The sequence below is a fragment of the Lissotriton vulgaris genome, chromosome 6 (genome assembly GCF_964263255.1).
Source record: "Lissotriton vulgaris chromosome 6, aLisVul1.2, whole genome shotgun sequence".
NCBI lineage: Eukaryota > Metazoa > Chordata > Amphibia > Caudata > Salamandridae > Lissotriton > Lissotriton vulgaris.
The window spans coordinates 1,851,720,373-1,851,745,605 of NC_141694.1; the positions used below are offsets into that span (position 1 = coordinate 1,851,720,373).

The 25,233-nt window shown below is 46.1% G+C and overlaps 1 protein-coding gene across 1 annotated transcript in view; it reads left to right on the forward strand.

The window, feature by feature from the left end:
• NRBP1 (nuclear receptor binding protein 1) overlaps positions 1-25,233 on the forward strand; it is a 349,434-nt gene that overhangs the window by 202,069 nt on the left and 122,132 nt on the right. The window contains exons 8-12 of the mRNA XM_086928169.1: positions 866-924; positions 1,058-1,156; positions 2,465-2,597; positions 2,921-3,023; positions 15,880-15,930. Coding sequence (XP_086784295.1) covers positions 866-924; positions 1,058-1,156; positions 2,465-2,597; positions 2,921-3,023; positions 15,880-15,930 — 445 coding nt within the window. The remainder of the gene's footprint in view (positions 1-865; positions 925-1,057; positions 1,157-2,464; positions 2,598-2,920; positions 3,024-15,879; positions 15,931-25,233) is intronic.

A 25,233-nucleotide genomic window follows, 5' to 3' on the forward strand; every position in this document is an offset into this window, starting at 1 on the left:
ACCAAGCAAGTGAAATCCTAGATCCCCCCCAAATACGGACATCTCTTTCCAAAATGGGATGGCAAGCGGAATATAAATTAGTGTAATGAAAGCACTTTTTGGGAGTACATTTCATTCAAGGTATTAATTTGTACTTGCACTATGACTAAAGAACCAGTCAAATCTTTGCCTTCTAGTTTGAGAAGATTTACTTAGAAGGATGATTTTTTACTCCTGCCTACAGCAGTATAAAGTCTTTCAAAAAAATGCTGTGGTCAAAGAAAATGAACTACACTCCAGAAAAAAGCCATTGCACTTTTTGTAGTAACTGGGAACCATAGCACCTGGAATGCTGATGTCCAAGACTAGTTATCCAGAGATGGAATAATAATGCATTGGTAAGCTTGCCCCTTAATAGGAAGATTTCTTGTATGGAAAACCTTTCAAAAAGCCCTGGTCCTGGCCACAGATGAGTTGATTAAATAGAATAGTCTGGAACAATCTTATATTTATAATAGCCAATGTGTTACCATCCTATATATAGTTACGATCTAGGCCACTATGTAAATACCAGGGGTAGTTTTCCCGTATTAACTTTAGAGACAGAATGATTATGAATCTGCCTGCTATTTCCTTAGAATTGTCAGTTTTTTAGTCGGGCATACAGTGGCTTAGTTACAACTTTTGAATATTATTGTTTCAAAACAAGGTTTGCTAGAAGTTAAGTTTAAAGTAAAAATTACTTAATATAATTCATATTCTCTATAGCAGCTTAGACTTAAACCTACTGCTCCCCGTCGCAATCCGTAGTCTTCAGAGCCTATGTAGGTGTGGCCTTTATGGTTGGTGAAGGTTGAGAGCTGAGCCAGATTTTCCTTTGTTTCAGAGGTTGCCAATGTGACGACTGCAGTGGACATTTACTCCTTTGGAATGTGTGCTCTGGAGGTGAGATATCTGTATATACTATGAGCTGTGAACCCTATGATTTTGGGTGGGAGATGGACCAGCACTGGGCAAAGGAGGGTGTGATTAGGCCAAAACTCTCCAGCATGATGTTTTTGTGATTGTGTCCTACTAGATGGCTGTGCTGGAGATTCAGGGAAATGGAGAATCTTCATATGTACCCCAAGAGGCAATCAACAATGCAATTCAGTCACTAGAAGATATCTTGCAAAGAGTGAGTATGAGACCAGAAGCTTTTTTGCTAGTTGCACATTGCTTGAAGTCATCTGGAAAGATTGAACACTAGAGTGAAAGGATATTTGCTCATGAGGGCTAAACAAGGAGGTACATGGATCTCTTTTGTTTTAGTTTTAAAAGACACTTCTGGTGAGCATATTAATAATCAATGAACTGTTTCTTGAGCATACTCTCTATATTTGGCCCTGTTTATACTTTGACATTTCGATGCAGTCAATAGCCCTTTCTCTTGAGCCCACAGGGATCGACCTCTGACTGTGGGCAGTAGATTATAGGCATGTGACCAGAGTTTGTGCTCAGCAGCATTCCCCGTTGAGACATTTAGAATGAACTTTTGGCCTGCCCAACAGGCATTTGAAAAGGACTTGTACTCAGCAACTATTAAACGTGAGCCTGCAGTATGGCTGTTTGCCATGCCCAGGTAATAAATCATCGCAATGTAATTGAGGATGCAGCAGCCTTCTCTTATTTTTGCGTCATAGCCTAACTAAAATGTTCTCTTGATATTTTGTTATGGACATACTTTTGGCAATTCAGTCAAATGTGCAATGTCAAAAGGTTAACAAAGCTAGTGTCCCAATATATGGGGTATGTTTGTTAGAGAAGCTAATTTTTGTTAATTTAACTTTTCATTTGTGACATAGCTGAATGATTTTTTGCATCATAACTAGAGGACACCTTGGCTTGATGATCTGCTAAATGTGTTATCACAGTACAACTGGTATACAGTGTTTTAGTATGGCATTTTGCAAACATGATTGTAATACTTGCAAAATAGATGCATCTTTGTGGTTGCAGTTTATCACCTGGGATTGGAGCACCCATCCTAGGTCATAAAATCGAGACAGTTCTGTTGTGCCACAGAACTTGGATGTTTGCCATATTGAATGTGATTGAAGTAAAAACTAACCAAAAAGAAAACTGTAGAAGTGCTCTGGTCTATGTAATCTCAAAAAGCTGATAAACTCCTTATTGAGTATTTATGAATTACATAAACATACTTTTGTTTGTTCATCGTATAGTTCGCATTAAAGACATGTGCATCGCAAAAGTAGTTACCCGTTATTGGCACGAGTTATTGCTTAGATCAGAGATGTGGTAATATGTGGCATTTCAACAGTGTAGTCTAAAAAACAAGATGTCATTAAACCTGTATGACAACCTCTGCAGACCCTCTACTGCTCTTGGGAGAGAGGCAGTCCCCAGAATACCATGAGGTTATTTGGTTGGTGCAGCGATAAACCTTAAACAAGCTTACATTAATGTGTGGATGCTTGCTTTTCAGGAGTTTATTCAGAAGTGTTTGGAAACTGATCCCAACAAACGCCCAACAGCCAGAGAGCTGCTCTTCCATCAAGCCTTGTTTGAAGTGCCCTCTCTAAAGTTATTAGCAGCCCACTGCATTGTGGGTCATCAGCGTGAGTAGACTGGCAGTGGGTGAAGCCTGTCGGCTTTAGTGTCTTCATAATACCAATCTGAAACTTTGTACTGCAGATTTTGGATATGCCCTGAGCTGTTATTCAAAGCTAGTAAAGAAGTGAAGTAATTTAATATTGTGGCTGCAAAGATCTCTTGTCTAGGTTTCTGTTCTTGGTCAGTGGGTGCTTTCCCAGTGTGAAGAGTTTTGAGTGCTTACAATTGGCAAAGGTGTTGTGAATCCTGTGTCTAAGGTATGCATCACAGTCACATCAAAGATTTCCAAAGGCACCAGCTATTTTGACACCCTTCTTTCTTTGTTTAGATATGATCCCAGAAAATGCCTTAGAAGAAATGACCAAAAACTTGGACATGAGTGCGGTCCTAGCAGAAATTGTGCATCCTGGCAGGGAAGGAGTGCGCATGATGTAAGTGTTTGCTTTCTTATTTTATTTTTGTGTGGAGGGGTTGGTGTGACGATGGGGATCATCTGAGAGATTGGTTTGTGTATTATGACTGTATGTGAATTAGATTGATCGTTAATGCTTCCGAGCTTTACTGCACTGTTTGGATTTTCAGCAGATTTTAATGACTAATTTCACCAACAGGCTAAATCAGCAGGATAAATCAAAGTTTGGTAGAATAGTTCTTGATCCATCAAACTGCTGTTGTGCCAGTTGATTATTTCTGTACCAGCTGCATAATCTCTTTATAAGTATTTGTAGTGCTTAAGTGCTCGAAATCTGTTGTAAGGTGTTAATATTGGCATGAAGTAAAGCAAACTAAATGTGTATCTCTCTTGCAAGGAGTTTAAGCTAGTGTTTAATGTTCTACTCTCTTCTGTAGCGTCTTTTGGAATAGTTAGTGTTCATGGCATATGTAGGCCTTTGTAGGACCTCTAGTGTGCTTTTGTTTCCCATGTTATGTTTTGGCAAGATTGACAGACAGCTCTAAAGTCAATTGGACACCATTGTTCTTGCCTGAGCTTCCCATTTAAAGATCATTGTGATTAGGTGTGTACCATTTTGGTCATTTTTCTGCACACCAAATATTAGAAGCTTAGTTAAGTCATGACCATTGTAATTGTTGAGTTGTCTGGCCATGAGATCTTTTTGTCAAGCTATACAAGTCATTTATAGGGAATGGTGTTGAGGTCCTTGATCACTGGGTATGTAGGATGCTTGCTTGAGGGTTAACCATTGACCAGAAAGTGGGAGCTAGTGTGTGTCCATAAGTTGGTTGTCTGTGTATAAGTGAGATGAAGGGTACTTGTGCAGTTTAAAGCCACCTTTGAGTGTTAGTTATGCACAAGTTGTATATTATGCAAAGTCTTCACTAAATATAGCACAGTTAGTGGACTGCAAAAATAAGTGAACAGTGAGTAATTTCCATCATTAAATACCGGAGTTTGGTGTTAAGAGGGGGATAAGTAAGGCTTCAGATTCAAAGCCCCAGGCTGAATGTAGAGCTTTTTGTAGTGCTGCTGGTGTTTCTGAAAAGTGTGTTTTTCATGCAGTGCATTTCTGAATATAAGGTTTTGCAGCGTGAATCTTTCTGGATTCACTATGCTGTGCATTATTCCGCGGTCTAGTGGTTGGATCCGGAATCGTAGTCTTTTCTTTGTTTTTTTTTCTTTTTGTTGCCCAGGTGGGCGTCGACGTCCCACCTTTTGGTGTCCTTCCGTGACGTTGGCACTCTTCCTGCGGAAGTTCCCACCCTTGGGTGCCATCTTCAGATTCTTTTTTCAGCCGTTGGGTCTGGATCGTTCCCGAGAGGCTCCAGAGTTTTGGACTGGAAAAGACGCAGAAGAGTCCAGTTTTGCAGGAAAAGACTGAAGACGACGAGTAAGAACATATAGAAGCCGGGACAACGAAAAAGAACGTCGACATCCAATGGAGAATGGGCATACAGGGGGGCCCCCTGAGCGCGAGAAATGGACAACACCCCTTTCAAATTCTGCCGTAACTGCCACCACAAGTACGTGCAGAAGGACCAGCACCCGGTTTACAACCTCTGCTTACTGGTCGACCACGAGAGCAAGAACTGCAACGCTTGTCCTGCCTTCACACCGAAGACTCTCCGTGTCAGAGAGCGAGAAGGGCCAACTACACCATGCAGGGGAAGGGCCAACCACAGTCCCTTCGAGACCTGGGACTCTCGACCGACGAAGACGTCGCCGGAGAAGAAAACTTCTGAAGAGATAGGAGAGTCGTCTACCCCGAAAGCCCCGACAGACCAGCGAAGGTCTGAATCAGACTCTTGAAAAACTGAGTCGAAATCCTCTAAGGGAGCACTGGCGCCAAAAACTCTGTCGGCCGCAGCTGCATCCAAGGACCGAGAGCCCAGCGGATCAAGAAGGACTCCCAGGCAGCGAAGACCGGCGAAAAGCCACGGTCATCAAAGCACGTCCCCGAAAAGGAACGTTCGACTTAGAAAGAGAAGGCCCCAAAGGCCGCCTCGACATCGACAAAGGAAACCAGGCCCATTTCGACGTCTGTGCCGAAATACACTGCAAAGAGACCAGCAGAACAGTCAGATGCCGAACGAGCCGTCGAACTGGAAAGGAAGAAAAGACGGCTCGAGGCTGAAATGGATAGCATCCTACAAAGAAAGGAGTTCGACGAATGACTCAAACAGTTCATGAATTCGTCAAAAGCACCAACGTTTATCGTCTAAGTAGAAGAGGAGGAGAATTTCTAGGCGGCAGAAAAGCCCCGAAACTCTAGAACATCAAGAGGATGAACGACTTCTACTATGATGAGGATGGTGACTATGACCAGAGAACGATCCTCTGGTCGGCATCCTCGGGGATTCAGGACCTGGAATGGCAGGACCTAGACACAAAGTCCAGAAGAGGGCGTAGACACGTAACCTTCGAGGCATTCGCCGTCAGATGACATTGGGGCGTACAATATGGTGATCAAGAACGTGGCAACAACGTTTGGAGTAAAACTTGACGAAGAGAAACAAATGTCTGACTTCCTATTGGAGACCCTACTCCCCACGCAGACCAGGAGCCAGTATCTCCCAATGCTTGAAAGTGTCATGGCTCAGGGGAAGGAGGCGTTCAAGGAACCGGCGACATGCAGGTCCGTTACGCCGAGGACTGAGAAGAAATACAAACACTCCACGAAAGATCCCCCGTACATCAGAGGGACAATCCTGGCGGACTCCATTATCACAGCAACCGCAAGGAAGAGGGCAAATGTGCAGACATCAGGGCCACCACCAGACAAGGAAAGCAGGAGGATGGACCTGACTGGGAGAAAGATAGGGAGGAATGCAGCAATGCATTGGCACATGGCGAACTCAAACGCCCTACTGAATAGGCACCAGTACCAAATCCTGGACCAAATTGGGCAGCTGACGAAGCACCTCCCACAAGAGTACCAACATAGAGCCTCACACCTCGTGGAGGAGGGGAAGAATGTGGCGAACGCTTGCCTCAAAACAGCCTTGGATGGAGCAGACACATCCAGCAGGCTGATTATGTTGGGAATAACTGAAAGAAGGCAAGCCTGGCTCAGGATCTTAGGTTTCAAACAAGAGGTTCAGTACAACATTCTTAGCACCCCATTCAATGGAGAGACACTGTTTGGAGCGACGGTAAATGAAAAACTCACCCATCTCAAAAAGGAAAGCGACACTGCAAGGTCCATGGGGGCCTTGCAATTCAGAGGAATTAAGAGGGGTACACCTACACGGAGACCAAACGGAAGGGGGGGGGGGAACCAGTCAGGAACGTCGCACCAGACTTTCCAGCAGTCCAACCAGGGAGATAACCGGGCACAGCAGGGACACCAAAAACAAACCTGGCACAACCAGCAAAGGTGCCACTCCTTTCGTGGGAGAGGAAACTGACCTGGCCAGAATAAAAGAGGAGGCCATCAATCCACCTCTAAGTGACGCAGTCACACAGTTGTGCCCACCCGCACAACGCCTCCCAGGGTGGAGCACAAGAGGACCAACACAGGGTTACACAGACCAAATACCATGGAACATGTAACACTAGTAGGGGGCAGGCTAAGTCACTTCTTCAGAGATTGGAAGAAGATAACAAGTGGATACTGAACATCATATAGTTCGGATACTGTATAGAACTGGAAAGGACACCGCCAAACAAAAGACCAAAAAAGAGAGCGCAGTCAGGAAAAGAACTGGAACTGCTTTAAAGGGATGCCATCGAACCAGTACCATACCAAGAAAGGAATATGGGAGTGTACTCCACCTACTTCCTGGTACCAAAAGTGGATGAAACACTAAGACCCATCCTGGACCTCAGGTTCTTGAACAAATACATAAGGACACAAAAGTTCAAAATGACGTCTTTACAGGAGGTCATTCCCCAGATAGGGGACGGAGATTTCATGTCCAACATAGACCTCAGACGCCTACCTGCACATCCCTATGAACAGGCGGCACAAACATCTGCTCAGATTTACCATCCACACACATCACTACCAGTTCCCAGCCCTAGCGTTCGGACTAAAATCCGCACCAAGGGTCTTCACCAAGTGCCTCGCAGCTGTGACAACGCACCTGAGAAGGCATGGGATACATGTATACCCTTACCTGGTCGACTGGCTATTAAAGACAAATTCACACAGGACATGCAAGGATCATGCCCATAACGTGACTAAGACTTTGATGGACCTGGGTTTCTCCATTCACTGGGGGAAATCCTCTATGGAACAAGAGCAAGTGAAAGTCTTCCATGGGGCTCAAATTAACACCATTCAGAGCAAGTTGTTCCCCAGCGACAAGAGGACACAGGTGCTACTGAAGGAGACGCGCCTCTACCAGAAGGGGCGAGCTCTGACAGTGAGGACAGCGAGCAAGGTCATGGGCATGATGGCCTCATGCATACATCTAGTACCAAATGTACGCCTCCACATGAGACCATTCTAAGAATGGCTGCAAGAACAATGGTCACAAGCTACAGGGAGTTGGGAAGATCTAGTAGTTGTAACGCACACAGTGTAGGAGGAGATGTCGTGGCGGAACATGGAGAACGTAACAAAGGGAAAGCCTCTAACACCACCGACCCCAATGGTGACCATCACCACAGAGGAATCCCAGAAAGGATGGGGAGAGCACATGAGCAAGCTCAGGGTAAGGGGTCTGTGGACTCCAGTGGATGCGGTCAAACACATCAATTACCTAGAGCTGAAGACCGTGTTCCTCGCCCTGAAAGCCTTCCAGATAAAATTGTACAGCAAGAGAGTGTTGTTCCAGACGGACAACACTACGACTATGTTCTACATCAAGCGGGGAGGAACGCAATCTCCGCAGCTATCGAACCTAGCGCTGGAGATATTGGAGATGGGCCATCCCACTAAAGGTAGACCTGCTAGCCATACACCTACCAGGGAAAGACAATGTGGCGGCAGACTGGCTCAGCAGACAGACATCCGCGTCCCACGAGTTGGAGGTCAATGCACAGGAAACGCTAAGGCTATTCAGAAGGTGGGAAAACAGACTGTAGACCTATTTGTAACACACCAGAATGTAAATGTAAATGTAAATGTATAGGCATTTATATAGCGCACTACTTACCCGTAGGGTCCCAAGGCGCTTCGACCGCTGCGAAACCCTTCCTGGTTTCCCTGAGAGATGGTCCCTTAATGGGCAACTCCAGGGTGAGACCAGGCATCCCCGGCGGTCTGGTGGGGCCGTTAGTGAAGATGAGGCAAGCTAATGCCCAGAGTTGCCGAGTGTGATCGCTGATCAGAGTGGGCACCGAGGCGAGAGAATTATCGAGTCCGCTGACCCTGGTCCAGAAACCTGCCGCGCCGGGAATCGAACCCTGGTCCCGGGCCGTCCTCTGCTCTCGGGTCTGCCGCCTCTAACCAGTGAGCCACACTACTTCACAGAATGCAAAATGCCAAAGCTTTGCCTCCAGGTAACCAGGGGAAGGCTCCCTGGGGAATGCCTTATGGATAAGCTGGTCGAGGACATTTGCTTACGCTTTCCCCCCCGATACCCCGGATCCACAGAGTACTCAACAAGTGCAGGACCAGCAACATGACTCTGATCCTGGTGGCACCAAAATGGGCCAGGCAGACTTGGTACTCACAGATAACGGAAATGGCACAAGGTGCACCCCACAAGTTCGGGAGAAGAAAATACCTACTGTCCATGCAAAACGGAGAGGTACTACACCCAGAACCAGAGAGCCTCAGCCTAGCAGCATGGCTCCTGAAGACATAGTTTGCGCACCTGAGGTTACCGGAGAGCACCCTGCGGTTACTGCGAGTGGCAAGGAGGCCTAGCACACAAAGGTGCTATTTGGCAAAATGGACAAGGTTCACACAATGGTGCAGCAAGAAGAAGCTACACAGAAAGATGACAAGGGAGTCAACAGTGCTAAGGTACCTCATGCACCTGCTGAAGGCAAAGCTAAGCTCCTCCTCGCTGAGAGTACACCTGGCAGCAAGTAGAAGAGACTGGCAAGAGTTTCTTTACGTCACAGATAGTAAAGAGATTCATGGAAGGGGCAAAAAGGATCGCGCTGCCTAAGAGGATGCCAGCGAGGCACCTTAATCTAGTCCTGACAGAGCTCATGAAGGCGCCTTTTGAACAGATTCAGAAGGCTTCCCTGCAAATGCTAACAATGAAAACAGCCTTCTTGGTGGCTATCACCTCCCTGCGAAGGGTGAGCGAACTATAGGAGCTAACGCTACAAGAACCCTACATCCAAATTCACAATGATAGGGTGGTGATGAGAACGGACCCACACTCCATGCCAAAGGTGGTGCCGAGGTTTCACATCAACCAAACAGTTCAAATACCAAGTTTCTTTCAAAAACCAACCACAAGCGCAGAGAGGGCACTCCACAATCTGGACGCTAGAAGGGCAGTAATGCACTACATGGTAAAAACAAAGGAACACAGGAAGACAAAACAGTTCTTTGTGTCCTTCGCAAGCAGTTTCCTGCGTAGACCAGTAACAAATACCATCACACGATGGATCGCACAAACTATTCAATTCTGCCACAAACAACCAGACCAAAAGCTTGTGGAGGGGGCACCTGCCCACTCAACTAGGAAGAAGGGAGCTACGATGGCCTTCCTGGCTAACACACCCATTCAAGACATTTGCCTGGCGGCAACATGGGCTTCATTGCACACGTTCACTAAGCACTACTGTGTGGATATACAAATGAACAAGGAAGCACCAGTAGGACAAAAAGTGCTTCAACATATATTCAACAGCCAACGCTCATCTTCCACCCAGACGCCACAAAAGTAACAAACCGCTACAAAGTCTATGCACAGCATAGTGAATCCAGAAAGATTTACGCAGCCAAAACTAATAGTTTCTTACCTGTCGGTGTAGTTTTTCAGCTTGAAGATCTTTCTGGATTCATAGCGAACCCACCCACCTCCGCCAGAAAGGTGAGGCCTGAGAATCAGGTGGTAAAAGACAAGGTCAATACTGAAACAGATACCTTAAACGACAAAGCGGATTAAATAACTTACTTGAACATTGCCAAGGATTCACAAAAACACAAAAGGAGGAAAAAAGAATCCGGAGATGGCGCCCAAGGGTGGGAGCTTCCGCAGGAAGCGTGCCGACGTCATGGAAGGACACCAAAAGGTGGGACGTCTACGCCCACCTGGGCTAAAAAAAAACAGAGGAAAGACTAGAGCAGAGTACCGGTTTTGGCGGCCATCTTAGGTCAGGCAGCAATTTGTGACGCGATTTCAGGCGCCATAAAAGGGACGCGAAGGGAGAGTGCCGGTAATCTCTAACCTGCACGCATCTCTCACCCTCCTGAGGCGGAAGCCGGGAGGTCTCTAGTATTTTTAAAATCTTAATTTGTCTTTAACGAACTGAAACTGTGGAAAATTGTATTTTTGTGCACCTGACTGTAATAGGTGCTTGCGACCCCCCTGTTGACCCCCCTTGCGCTAAACAGTAATTGAACCCCTGCTTTCCGAATCGGACCTGCTCTCGGCCGAGTATCGACGCCGAGAGCAGAGTACCGGTTTTGGCGGCCATCTTAGGTCAGGCAGCAATTTGTGACGCGATTTCAGGCGCCATAAAAACGGGCAGAGATGACTCCGCGCAGCGGACGCGATCAGCGGGAGCGCCGGATTTGCGCCGGAGTCGTGCCAGAGTCCTGCCCGTCTGCGCCCGTCCGCGCACGACCGGGCATAGGGCGTAGGGACTCTGGTACTCGCACCAGCTACTCCTCTGGGGATCTCCTAGTACTGCAATCCGGCAGCTATGCACTTTCACCTGCTATATACGCCACTTTGGAGGAACTTAACATTTTGTACAGACCCAGTGGTAAGATTCCTCACCCTTCACCCCCCCTTAAGCTAGCTACCCTTAATACCAGGTCATTGCAGAAACATCATCTAGAAATCTATACTCTTTTACAGGACGAGACCATTGACTTCCTGACACTTACTGAAACCTGGCTGAGCGATGCCTCCTCCCCGGATATCATCGCCGCCCTTCCTAGTGGATATGATATGATATGATCTGGCACAACCGACCAGAGGGGGCCCGAGGTGGGGGTGTAGCAACGATCTTTAAAAAGCAGTTCACGGTAACCAAAATCTTATCGGAGACTATAAGTACCGTCGACATTCTAGGGATAAAAATCACCATGAATAATTCCTGTTTTACCATCTTAACAGTGTATTGCCCACCCCAAAGCACCTCAAAATTCAACGACCTTTTTCTTCCTATACTATCAGATTTATGCACACGCTATAAAAACATCCTGGTAACTGGGGATTTCAATATCCACTGGGATAAAAGCGATCAAGATCCGCTAGCCCAGAAACTACAGACTACTATGACCGCTTTTGGTTTAGTACAACTTGTGGAAGCTCCTACCCACAAAAAAGGCCATATCCTCGACCTTATCTGGTCCTCTATGCCAAAGGTGACCATTGCAAGCATTACACCCTGTATTTGGTCGGATCACCATTTAATACTGTACGACGTTCCGCTAAATAATATCCAGGCTAAACTCCCTTTAAAAACCAAAAAGGTACGCCAATGGAAAAAAGTAAACTCTGACACCTTGGCCAAAACTCTGCCCAAATACAAACAGACTTCCATAGTCTTTCAAGGTGGCTCTGACCTTGACTCAATGTATGATGCAATTACAACTACTCTCAGGAAATCAATCGATGAGTTAGCCCCCGAAAAGGTTCAAAGAGTAAAAGGTGTTGAGAAAGGAGCCCCTTGGTTCACCCAAAACCTACGTGAACACAAAAGAAAACTTCGTTGCCTCGAAAGATGTTGGAGGAAATCCAAAAAGGACACTGATAGGGAACTATATAGAATGTCGCTTCAAACATACAAAAAGCTTATCGTCTTAGCTAAAAAGGACTATTATGAGACACGTATAAACAATGCCACAAATATTCAGAGAGAAACCTTTCAAATCTTGAAAGAGCTAAGTGTGAAGGAGGAAAAGAATGACATCTCGATCAACTGTGATACCTTTCAGGGATACTTCCTCGAAAAAGTTGCGATTATCTTGTCTGATATTAAGAAGGATAATCCAGTCTCACACATCGAACAACGGCCCCCTCTAAATCCTCCAAATCTTATTTTTACCAGTTTCCCTGAAATTGACCCTACCACCCTGAGACAACTAGTGGCATCCATTAAGTCAGGCTCACCTGCTGACCCGTGTCCACCCGATATCCTCCGATTAGCAATCCCGATCCTAGAAGATCAGATCTTACACCTTCTAAACACCTCACTAGCTACTGGCGCATTACCTACCTCCTTTAAAGAGGCACGCGTCAGACCCCTGTTAAAAAAGCCCGGGGCAGATCCATCCAGCCTGAAGAACTACAGACCTATTTCTCAGCTGCCATTTCTGTCAAAAGTGTTGGAACAGCACGTGCTAAAATCCCTGTCATCCCTCCTGGAATCTCACCATCTTCTCCAGGAGCGGCAGGCTGGCTTTCGGGCCCACCATAGTACAGAATTGGTAATGTTGTCTGTACTGGATGAGCTCAGATGCATGGCTGACAGTAAAAATCCATGCGCCCTGATATTACTAGACCTTTCAGCGGCGTTTGATACTGTCAGCCATGCATTGCTCCTGGGCAGACTGACTCGGCTCGGGATAGGAGAGCGAGCCCTCGAATGGCTAACAGCCTTTCTATCTGGGAGGACGCAGAGAATCCAGGTTGCAGATCAGGTCTCCGGTGAGGGTGTTTTATCTTGCGGAGTCCCGCAGGGCTCCGCGCTCTCTCCACTCCTATTCAATCTGTACCTGCAGCCATTGATAGAGTCCCTGGCAAATATGAACTGTAAAGTTTTTAATTATGCCGACGATACTCAGCTGTTGCTGAGTATCGATAATACATCATCAGCTCAGTCCACGGCCCAAGACATACTGCGATTTACAGTGAATTGGATGTCGTCCAATTTACTGAAAATCAACCCAGACAAAACAGAGGTTCTTGTAGTTTCAACCTTGACCTCTCCCTGGAACGATCTGTTTTGGCCACAAGAACTCTGACCCACTCCAAGACCGTGTCCTAGTGTTAAGAGCCTCGGCATGAAGATTGATCAGGAACTCTCGATGGCTAACCAAGTGTCTGCTGTAGTTGGTTCTTGTACCAACCTAATCAGGAAATTGCGGAAGCTCGTTCCCTTACTCTCATGGAATATGCTGCGAACCATTGTCTCGGCTACAATAGTGTCGAGAATTGATTATGGCAATGCGCTATATCTTGGCCTCCCAAAAAACCTATCCAATCGTCTTCAGGTTACTCTGAATGACGCAGCACGCCTGATATTTGGTGTGCCAAGGCGGACCCATGCTTCCCCCTTGCTCTACAGGCTTCACTGGCTGCCTGTGGTGCAAAGAGTTGAGTTTAAGAGCTTGTGCATCTGTCACAAAGCAATCCATGGACAGGCGCCAGCCTATATAAAAGAGAGACTTGAATTATACAAACCCAAGCGCGCCCTACGATCCTCCGGTTCCTTTCTGCTGTCCTGTCCACGCTTTAAGCTGGCAACCAAAGGAGGCAGAGCTTTTTCAGTTCAGGCTCCGATAATCTGGAATAAGCTACCGGAGGTGCTTCGTAGAGAGCCCAACCTTCTCCACTTCAGGAAGTCTTTGAAGACTCTACTCTTCAAAGATGCATTTACTTCCTAGTACCTGGCATCCTAGAATCTCTCTATAGTCATCGTGCTTCTTGTTGCTGCACTTGGTTAGTAGCGCTTTGAGACCTGTCGGTGAGCTGGCGCGATATAAAACCCAGTACAAATACAAATACAAATACTACGATTCCAGACCCAACCACTAGACCGCGGAATAATGCACAGCATAGTGAATCCAGAAAGATCTTCAAGCTGCAAAACTACACCGACCGGTAAGAAACTATTCGTTCTTTGTTATGACCTTGTCCTTTCTCCCTCCTCTCCTTCTTAGGGACAGGGTCTCCTTCCATCACAGTCCCTTTTCATTGTTGCACATGTAGGTCTTCCTGCACTCCCCACTAGTGCCAGTCTGTATACCTCTAAAGGCCGTGGTCTTTGTAATCCCCTCACCTGCATTAATAGCATTTTGGCCTTTTATTGTCTCCAAACACCCATCTGTCAATAAGTTCCAAGGCCCTCCCACACCTTGATACCCCCTCACACCATCTCCGGGCAGCTCCTATTATAGCGGAGTTTGGTTTCCATGATCTCTCCATTTGGCGCATGGTCACTTCACTATTTCCAGTAGTACTGGGGTCTTTGCCGTTCATAAGTTCCATTGTACTTCCCTACTCTTCTCTCCATGAATGTCACGGTCTCTGCTTATCCATATCCTATTAGAACTGTGGTTTCTCCACCCTCAGCTATGTTAAGGGGCATACTCTCTCGTTATTCTTGCCCATTAAGACTGAGATCTTTATCACCTGTTCATTATAGATTAGCCAGTTTCTCCCCTCCACCCTTTCGTTACAAAAAGGGTGTAAAGACTAGTGTGCTCATTGTTAATGAACACCCTCTAAAGACTACAAAGTTAGATTTTTTTCCGAAATGTGTACTAATGAAAAAATAATTACCCATTAAAAACTACATTGCCGCACACTAAGGACTAAATTGCTATCTAAATGTGTATGCAATGGAGGTAACAGGGCCTGATGGACATCACATGAAGAGTTGAGTGCCCAGTGTGTTGGAGAAGTCTAGAGGCTTCCAGTCTCAGACTGTCTTTGATGGGCAGTTGCCAGATGGTTCTTTTCAGGCTTGAAAGAATAGGAACTTGGAAGAGACTGTGGCGTTATTTAATCTACTTTTCCAGTTTAGTCTGTCAGGAATACATTTTTTGTCTTTGTTCAACCTTTTTCCGTCTCCAAGAAGAATTTTTGCCTAGTGCTTTGAGCAGGACTGTCCTTCAGTCCTTCTTCCACTCCACTCGAGATCTTAGAGCCCTTTTATACCCAGAAAGTTCTCTCTGGATAGGATGCAATTGGTAGCAAATTGACTACCAGGTTCCCTTGGTCCTGATGACCTCTTCCAGTGAAGTGTCAACTGTTCCAGTGAAGTGTGTCAACTGGCTATCCCAAGATGCATTATTCTCTCCGCTTCAAATATTGCAGAACCGCTATCTCGCTGTCCAAAGATTGCTAATGCAATCCAGGGCGTTGGTACCAACTAGACTACACGCGCCGAGAAACCGGTTTGGCACTGGTTTTCAGATCCTCACCCAAGCATTACCCATTTGCCCTTCAAAGGCGGCTGCTCTTTTAAAGTTCCTTTTTTGGCCCAACTCCTGTGTGGCTTCCTACAGGAGGAAGCCAAAACCTCTCCAAAACAGACTTCTATTGTCTCCTTTCCTACGAGTTGTTAGCATTTCTTCCCGAATGGGCAGAAGCTGTCTTGGGGACAGGCACCTTGTGCAACCATTCAGTACACAGAAGACTAAAGGCAACAAAGTGGCAACTTCGTTAAGGTGGTACACCACAACCTGTTACATTGAGTTTGACTAGATTATTTAGTTAAAATCAATTTAACAAGTAATTTGATACCTGGGGGCATCAATTTTGGTTGCACTGAGTTAACACAGGTGAGAAAGGTGTAACCCTGTACGCACCAATCGGGTGACTAAGTCTTTGTACAGTAAAGACCAAAGCAAGCTGTTTTATAATAAAATTGATGGTTCCTAAGAAAACCTGTATTACAGATTACATTTAAATGAGCTCCTTTCTTCCCAAATATTGGTCTTTGGTTCATGGGGAAATGCTGGGCTGTGTACATAGTTAGTGATTTTTATTTATATATATTTTTTTTATCTGTCGCAGCTTTTCTCAGTCCCCTGCTCTGGAGCTGGACAAGTTTCTTGAAGATGTGAGGTAAGAGTAAAGTTTACATACAGGTTTGAAAGCTGTGTAGTGGCTCTATAGAAAGGCAATCTTTCAGTCTTCTGCTTTTTGAGTAAATCACGCTGGTTATGGTTTTGTCACTGATAGTTTTCAGCTAATGATTGTTGGACATGGTTTTAAAACACACTAACAATTTTAAACAAATACCACTATGCCTGCTTGAAGTAGCATTGAATGATTGGTAGAATATTTTGATCTCTGGCTACCATTCGCCCCCAGTGAGTAGCAGAATTGACAAGCTTAAGAATGGTAACTTGAAATTAGTTGAATAATATGTTCATAACGTGTGGCTGTAGATACACATGCTCTACATACTTCTATCATCTAGTGATTGCAATAAGAAGTCTCAGTGACTCCTCCTTTGGTCTTGGATGTGTATGGGCACTGACTCTATTGTTAGATTTTTTTTCTATGCCATCTGATTCAGACGTGATTTAGTGCACTGCCAGTCTAGACGAGTTTGTCAGTTCCTGTCGTGGCTTCTGCCTACGTTGCTTTCCACCCCCTCGCAAAGACTTCTTTCCTGTTCTGTTATCTGTGCCGATTCCATTCCTCCTGTCCTTCATTGGCGAGTGACCAGGCCTTTCTGTAGGCGGACTGCAGAGTGCTCCAAGTTGCGCTTCGGAGTATGAGGCACTGAGGTAATAGAACTTTCAACAGATGCTGAAGCCACTGCCGAACTCTGGTCAACATTGGAGCTGCTCCTCAGAGCCACAAAAAAGGCCTTTTCCAGGGCCTTGATTCCTGAATGGCCAGAGTCAGTCTTTCAGCTCAGCCATCCAAGCTAAAACATTCACTGGTACCAAAACATTCACTGTCTGCTTCAAGGCCCTCTGCTTTAGATGTCCAGGAATGGCCTAGCCTCGAGGGTGCAGCATGAGCTGGACAAAAGGCAGAGGAGCCTCTTCCACCCATACACAGGAAAGATCTGTCTCAGAACAAGAAACGCAGGCTTGTCGTAGACTCCGAACTCTGGACATTCCTGTGCCCCTTTAGCCTCCTAAGAGGTCTAAGGACAAACCACCTCCTCAAGGGTCCTGAGAGTCTTACTCTGATACTGGCAGTCGTAGCCCTTTTTCTTCAACTGAGGACTTGGCCCTAATCTATCCTGGTATCTCAGAACATCCCTGGGTGGACTACAGTGTAGTCCCTCTGATCCAGACCTTGAGCACTTTCAAGTCAGGGCTACCCAGTACTACGACACCATGGAATTCCACAGCATTATCCAATGTGTGGCTGCCTACCATAAGGAGATGTCTTCTTGGTGGAGATACTTTCGAAGACCGAATGATCAGTCCTGAAATTTTAAAGGGCTTGGTTACATTTTGCATGGTCACACCACACATCAAGGAAAAAATACAAACCAGCACCTTCTCAACCACTGCATCCGAGGTCGTGTCCCACCGACTATTTAGTAGTTACTATTGCTAGGAATAGGCATTAATCCACGCCCATTGTGATGCTCCACCTCTTGATAAGGAGAGCAAGCAGATAGATGCTGCAGGGATGAGAGGGGCAATAGGTGCAGTCATGCATTGGCACATCGCCAATTCTGTAGGTCTCCTCTCTAGATGTGGTAGAGGTCACTGGGAGAGGCTCTTGCAACACCTCCCAGACCAGTATCGCACGCGGGAGTGAAGAGCATGTGTAGAACAGTAAGGCCATTTCGACTGCACCTCTTATGTCTGCTTTGTATGCAGCAGATCCATCAGAAAAGGAAGTGAGCATCTGTCATCCTGTGGTGCCATTCTTGGCTCGAAGTGTTTGACTTCAAGACAATTGTGGACAATTATTGGTACCACAGGATGACACCATGCTTGAAAAAATCAAGAGGGGCCCGGAGACCGCTAAGGTGATGGGTGCCCTACAGGTTCCCTCTGTCAGGTGCAACTTTACAGTATACTAGAATTCCGTCCTAATCATTCCCACAAAGCAACAACGTGATTTGGCTCACTACAATGTGCAAAAACATAATTGGAATGATTTAATGGAAAATGTTGTATTGTAACTGACAGTGATTTATACATTCATTGTATTGGTTTATTTAATTGCACTGCATAAGCCAGCATGCTTTTTCAGTTCCCATTAGAAAATGGCATGATAATGCCTGCTTTATTCAAACACTTACGTAATAAAAGCTGTCTGCCCAATGGCTTTCATTCTAGAGTCCTACATTGTAGGAAGCTAAGTTTCTGTTGCAGTACCCCCACCCCGCCTCCCCACTTTTTGCCAGATTTCTGATGCACTTTGACGTGATGTGCCCTGTGTCCCTGCCAATCAGGATCACAGGGCCTGTGTTTCCCAATTGGCACCTCTCTGGCCACATGTAAGTCCCTTGTAAAAGGTACCATGGGTACCAAGTGCACTGTTGTAAGAAGCTGGCTCTGTATATGGTATACCAGCGTGAGGTATAGAGTGCACAGTCCAATGGATCCCCAAAGGTAGGCAGAGGTAAAAGTAGATAGCACCTTACTCTCGATTTGTGGTAGTGTGGTCGAGCAGCAAGGCTTTATCAGAGGGTACTGTTAAGCATTTGTTGTACACACTCAATCTGCAAATGATATCACACACACACTCAAAGACTGAACTTCATACCAATGGGTTTTGTAAAAAAATATTCTGTTTGAGGCATATGAGCTGCAGATTGCCCACTGTGCATAGATCGCCACCTAGTGTTGGGCCCGGATGTTTGCAGTTTGTTGTTGTCCTGAAAAGTTCTTTGGAAGTCACGAGGTAGGTGACTCCTCCTTTGGACCACATTGCGCATGGGCATCGGCTCCATCCACAGATTGTTTTTTTCCGCCATCGGGCTTGATGTCTTTCTTTCCTGCGCTCCGGTTTGGAACCGAATTTCCTTCGGCGCGCAATCCTCACCCAGTTTGACGGTATTGTTTCGATCGTGCTCCCACTTCGAAGTCTTCGATTCCGGTTGTCGAAGAAGGCCTTCGGGCCTACCTAGGCCTTACTTTCTGGCTCATAGACAGGACGCCATTCAAGAAGTGTCCTCAATGTGGGTCGAAGTTTCCCCACACCGACCTACATGAGATGTGCAACCTTTGCCTTTCACCCGAGCACGAGGTCAAAGACTGTTCGGCGTGTGCCTCATCCCTCTCCAAGAAGATGATTCAGGACCGACTAGCTCGGAGAACTATGGCTCGTTTGTCAGCTTCGATTCCCAACAACCTCTTCAAAGAGGGCGTCGACGTGCCAGAACACCAGTACGCCGAGGAGAGTATCGGATCCTCAGATGCCGAAGACTCCGAAGTTGAGGACATCACTCCAGCTCAACGGGTCGTAAGTAAGACCCTCGACCGCAACCCTTCCTCGACACCCACAAAAAAAACTTCGCTCACACCCTCACCTTCGGGCCCGGGTGCACACCGAGACTCTGCTTCCCACGCCCCGCCTTTGGGCCCGGCAAAGAAGCCCATTAAGCCTTCAGGTGGCTCTGGCTCGAGCCAGCCTATTCCCGGTGCCAATCCTATACCGACACCGAAGAAGAAGCCATCTTCCTCTACCATGCTGACCGTTGTTCCAACACCTAAGCACACAGCGCCAAAGACTGGCAGCGGCTCATTGATGCCGAAACCTCACTTGGAGCCGAGTTTAAAAATTGCCCAAAGCTCCAGATTCACACGCATCGGAGCCGAAAAAACACCCGGAACCGAAAAAACAAGTTCTGTAAGACATTTCAAATGGGCACACTCCTAAGCCAGCTACCAACTCTGTGCAGAAAAAACCTACGGAGCCGAAACCTTCGACGCCAAAGGATCTGCTCTACTCAGAGGAACTTTTTACACCGGATCCCAATCAGAAAACTCTTGTAAAGGATCCTAAAACTGGACAATTGACTCTCAGCTCCAAGAAGAGACCACTTGAGACGCCAGCACCTCCTCCCTCTCCAAAGAAGAGAGACATTGCAACCTCTCCTTTAAGGGTCCCTTCTCCACCACCTCCCCATACTGTTTCTCCTCCTACACCTCCTCCACCACATCATTCACCTCCACCATCTACTAATCCAGACGATGATGTAGACACAAATTCTGATGACACAGGTGGGGGTGCACATGACCCAGCAGGGACCAATAGTCCCCCTCAGCCACCTAATCCATGGGATGATTACAACACCCTTGATGTGCCTTACGTCCCACAAGATGATGTATACCCTTCCAGACCTTCCCCACCAGAGGAACTCTATAGGTTTTAACCTACTAGTCCAAAGGGCTGCACAATATCATGGGGTGGACTTACACACCGATGTTGGAGGAGGACTTCCTATTAGACACTTTTGATAACACACAAAGGTCTACTGCAAATTTTGCCAATGCTTAAGGGTGTCATCAAGCAAGCAACAGAGGTTTTTAAGGATCCTGTCGGGGCTAGGGTCCTCAATCCTCGCATTGAGAAAAAATATAAAGCTGCCCCTGCGGATCCAGTTTATATTAAAGGTCCAGCACAATTAGATTTTTTTAATAGTGTCTAATGCACGTAAACGTGCTAATTCCCAGTCATCAGGTGAGGCCTCACCACCAGGCAAAGAATCTAAGCTCCTTGACACTTCCGGCATCGAACAGCGGCACAAGCAGCTAACATCTGGCGCATTGCCAACACCCAAGCGTTGCTGGCAAGATATGACAGGGCACATTATGAACCAGAGTCCATAATACAGCACCTCCAGACAAATACAAAAACAGGGCTAATGAACTTATACAGGAAGGTAAAAATATTACTAATACTTCCATTCGTTGTGCCCTAGACCCTGCAGATACCGCCGCAAGGGCAATCGGTACTAGCACCCTACTACATAGACATGCTTGGCTACGTATTTCAGGTTTCAAACCTGAGGTACAAAACTCCACCCTTTATCAGTTATTTGATGAGACACATTTATTTGGCCCAAATGTTGACGTGTGTTTAGAAAAAATGAAAAAAGACACCGATACAGCAAAGTCTATGGGAGCCTTGCAGCAGCAAGCTCCCAGACGTTCTTTTCGTCCATCATACAGAGGCAACACAAGAGGCTACTCCTCAAAATCCCTCCACTTCCTACGAAACCCCTATACAATCCACATTCACTAAGGGCTAACAGAGAGGGGGTTACAGGGGTAACAGCAAAGGCAGAGGCAAAAACCACCTCCCGCTCTGCCTCTACCCCTACCCAATGACTTTCCTCCCCTTCACCCCCCCCCCCCTCCCCTTCAACTCCCTCGTCCCCCCCCCCCCCCCCCCTCCCGCCCAACTTTCCACTCCTGTGGGGGGGGAAGACTTCAACAATGCCTGCCTGCCTGGATCAACATCACATCAGACAGGTGGGTGCGACAAATTATTCAGTCAGGTTACTGTCTAGAACTAACATCTACCCCCCCCCCCCCCCCAAATCATACCACCCAAATAGCGTCCAATGTCACGAACATCTAGCACTGTAAAAGCAAGAAGTAGTATCTCTGCTAGAAAAGAGTGCAATCGAACCAGTTCCTCTGCACCAAACAAAACAAGGGGGTTTAATCTCTATATTTTCTGATTTCAAAGCACAGCTCTTGAAGGCCTATTTTAGACCTCAGACCGCTAATCCTATACATACAGTCAAGCATTTTCACATGGTCACACTCCAAGTCCTTCCGCTCCTGCTACAAAACGACTTCCTTGCGACTCTATATCTCAAGGACGCATACTTCCACATTCCCATTCACAAGGCTCACAGGAAGTATCTGATTTGTAATAGACGGGCAGCAGTATCAATTCAAAGTGCTCCCATTCGGAGTCACAACAGCACTAAGAGTATTCACCAAGTGCTTAGCAGTAGTGGTAGCGCATCTACGAAGACAGCACATCCATGTCTTCCCGTACCTCAACGACTGGCTCATAAAAGCCAGCTCACACAATCAATGCGTAAAACACTCATGCCACCATCCAACTGCTCCACAACTTGGGGTTCACAATAAACCACACCAAGTGTCATCTACAACCATCCAAAGTACAACAGTACCTTGGTGTCACAAACACCTCAACGATTCAGAAAAGGGGGTGGTGATGAACAGAGTGTCTGAATTAAGCAAAATACTCGTACCCAGTCCAAAGATCAGGGCTTGATCCTTCACCATTATTTATCTCACTGCACCATCCCAGCTCAGAACCTGGCTATATGCAAATCAGTCTGTCCCTGGCCCAGTGCATCATGGGAACAGGGCAGACTAAACTACCAAGCCAATTCTTCACCAGAAAGGAGACAAGCCACCCCCTTTTCTGAATCACAAACACCTCAACAGCGCTAGCTTATCCCACTCCAGCAAGGCTAGCCAGCATGCAAACTCTCCTAACAAAGTTTCAGCTACAGCACTCCCTCCCAGCACGAGTGTTCATGCAACTCCTAGGGATGATGGCCTCTTGCATCTTCATAGTACCCCATGCAAGACTTCAAATGCATCCGCTACAAGAGTGCTTATCACGTCAATGGAACCAGGCTCAAGGTCACTTAACAGACCTAGTGTTGGTAGACGGTCGAACTCCTCGCTCTCTGCAATGGTGGAACACCAAAAACCTTTCCAAGGGACTACCGTTGCTAGAGCCAGTTCCTCTGATAATCTTGACTGCGGACGCATCGCTCTCCTGCTGGGGAGCCCACCTACTGCAGCACACCATGCAAGGCAGGTGGACGCCACAACAAAAGTTACTCCATATCAATCACCTGGAGTTACTAGCAATATTCCTAGCACTAAAAGCTTTCCAGAAGCAAGTATCAAACAAAGCTGTTAGTCCGCACAGACAACATGGCAGCAATGTATTACATACAGAAGCAGGGAGGCACACACTCCCTGCAACTCAACTAGCACAGGACATATAGAGGTGGGCTATACCTCCAAATATATTCCTTCTAGCCCAGCATGTTCCGGGAGTACAAAATATGATAGCGGACCTGTTAAGTCGTCAAACACAACAGACCCACGAGTGGGAACTTCATATGCAAGTTCTGCATTCTTTCAGATGTGGGGACAACCTCAAATAGACCTATTTGCCACCCATGAAAATGCAAAATGCCCAAGCTTCGCCGCCAGATATCCACACCCACTGTCCAAAGGCAATGCGATATGGATGATTTGGTCAAACAGATTTGCGTACGCTTTTCCACCTCTACCACTCATGCCACTAGTAGTACGGAAACTACAGCAGCATTCTCTGACCCTCATCCTAGTTGCTCCAACGTGGGCCAGACAACCGTGGTACACCACACTGCTACAACTGTCTGTAGTACCGCACCAGAAATTGCACCTGTCTCCCCACCTCTTAACACAGAACCGTGGAGAGATCAGACACCCGGACCCAGCTCAGCTCAACCTAGCGATCTGGCTACTGAAATCCTAGAATTTGGATATCTGAACCTTCCTCCAGACTGCATGAATGTCAATAAAGAAGCTAAACGTCCAACCACTAGGGCATGTTACGCAGGCAAGTGGAAACGATTTGTAATCTATTGTCACAACAACAATATTAATCCCCTAGATGTGTCTATTCAACAGATCATAGGATACTTACTGCATCTCCAAAGATGTAACTTAGCCTATACGTCTATTAGATTACATCTTGCTGCAATAGCAGCATATCTGCAAAACAGACCACATCGATCTCTGTTCAGATTGCCTGCCATTAAAGCCTTTATGGAAGGCCTTAAAAGAATAATTCCTCCCAGAGTACCACCTTCACCTGTGTGGAGTTTAAACTTTGTTCTCACAAGGTTAATGGGACCTCCCTTCGAACCCTTACACAGATGTGAATTACAATTTTTAACATGGAAAGTTGCATGCCTAGTAGCTATTACTTCTCTGCGGAGAGTTAGTGAACTACAAGCACTAACCATTCAAGAACCCTTCTTGCAAATGCATCAAAATAAGGTAGTTCTGTGTACTAATCCGAAATTCCTGCCCAAAGTAATTTCTCCATTCCATCTCAATCGGTGGAACTGCCCGTTTTCTTCTCGCAACCACAGTCCGTAGCAGAAAGAGCTCTTCCTACATTAGATGTCAAAAGAGCATTGCTATACTACATAGAAAGGACACAACCCTTTCGTAAGGCAAAAAAACTTTCTTTCTCACCGCCACACAAAGGTAATCCCATTTCAAAATCTGGGATAGTTAGATGACTTGTCAAATGCATACAGATGTTACCACAAAGCTAAATGTACGCTATCTGTTCCTCCTAAAGCCCACTCTACAAGAAAGATAGGGGCTTCAATGGCATTTTTAGGGAACATTCCCCTAGATGACATCTGCAGAGCAGCTACATGGTCTTCACCGCACACATTCACAAAACACTATTGTGTAGATTTGCAAACAAAACAAGCTAATGTGGGCCAGGCTGTTCTCAAAACATTATTCCAAACGACTGCAACAGATCGGGGTGGTCGCCGCTAAGAGTGGGTACTGCTATAGAATCTATGCAAAGTGTGCAATCTGCAGCTCATATGCCTCGAACGGGAAATTCTACTTACCAGTATGCATCTGTTCTTGGCATGTAAAGCTGCAGAGTTGCACACGCCCACCTGCCTCCCCGGCTACCCTTGTCGGTTCCAGTATTATCTTAATTAGATACAAATTACATGGGCATCTTTCCTTTTTCTTGCAAAGCTCCATTTCCCTAATGGCGATAAACAATCTGGGGATGGAGCCGATGCCCATGCGCAATGTGGTCCAAAGGAGTCGCCTACCTTGTGACTTCCAAAGAACTTTTCAGGACAACAAACTACAATCATCCGGGCCCAACACTAGGTGGCGATCAATGCACTGTGTGCAACTCTGCAGCTCTACGTGCCAAGGACAGATGCATACTGGTAAGTAGCAATTTCCTTTAGGTATTTTATTTCCTAGAACCAAGCAAGCCTGGCACAGGTAAGTGATGAGTACTTTGCAGTAATAATACAGTCTTTAAACCGTTTGGATTGCAATTGTATATATACTTTAGTTTGATTACAGTAGAACTACTAGTAATGCAATTCTTTGAAATATTTGTTCATATGCTTTGTATTGGCTTTTTAGTAGAATGTCAAGTAGATTACTTTACAGATTACTTTTCTTACACAGTGCAGTATACCTGGATGCTGCATTGGGACTTTTCCTGTAAACAGGTAAGTAACAGCGTTATGGTTATTTTGGCTAGAGTTTTAAAGCTTTTCATAGATTTCCAAATCCACACCTGGAAACTTTTGACAGAAAATCAGTCCGTGTTATTGGGTCAAAGAAAAGTATTCAGTTGTGGGAGTTGGTGTTCTGGGGGTAGCCTCAG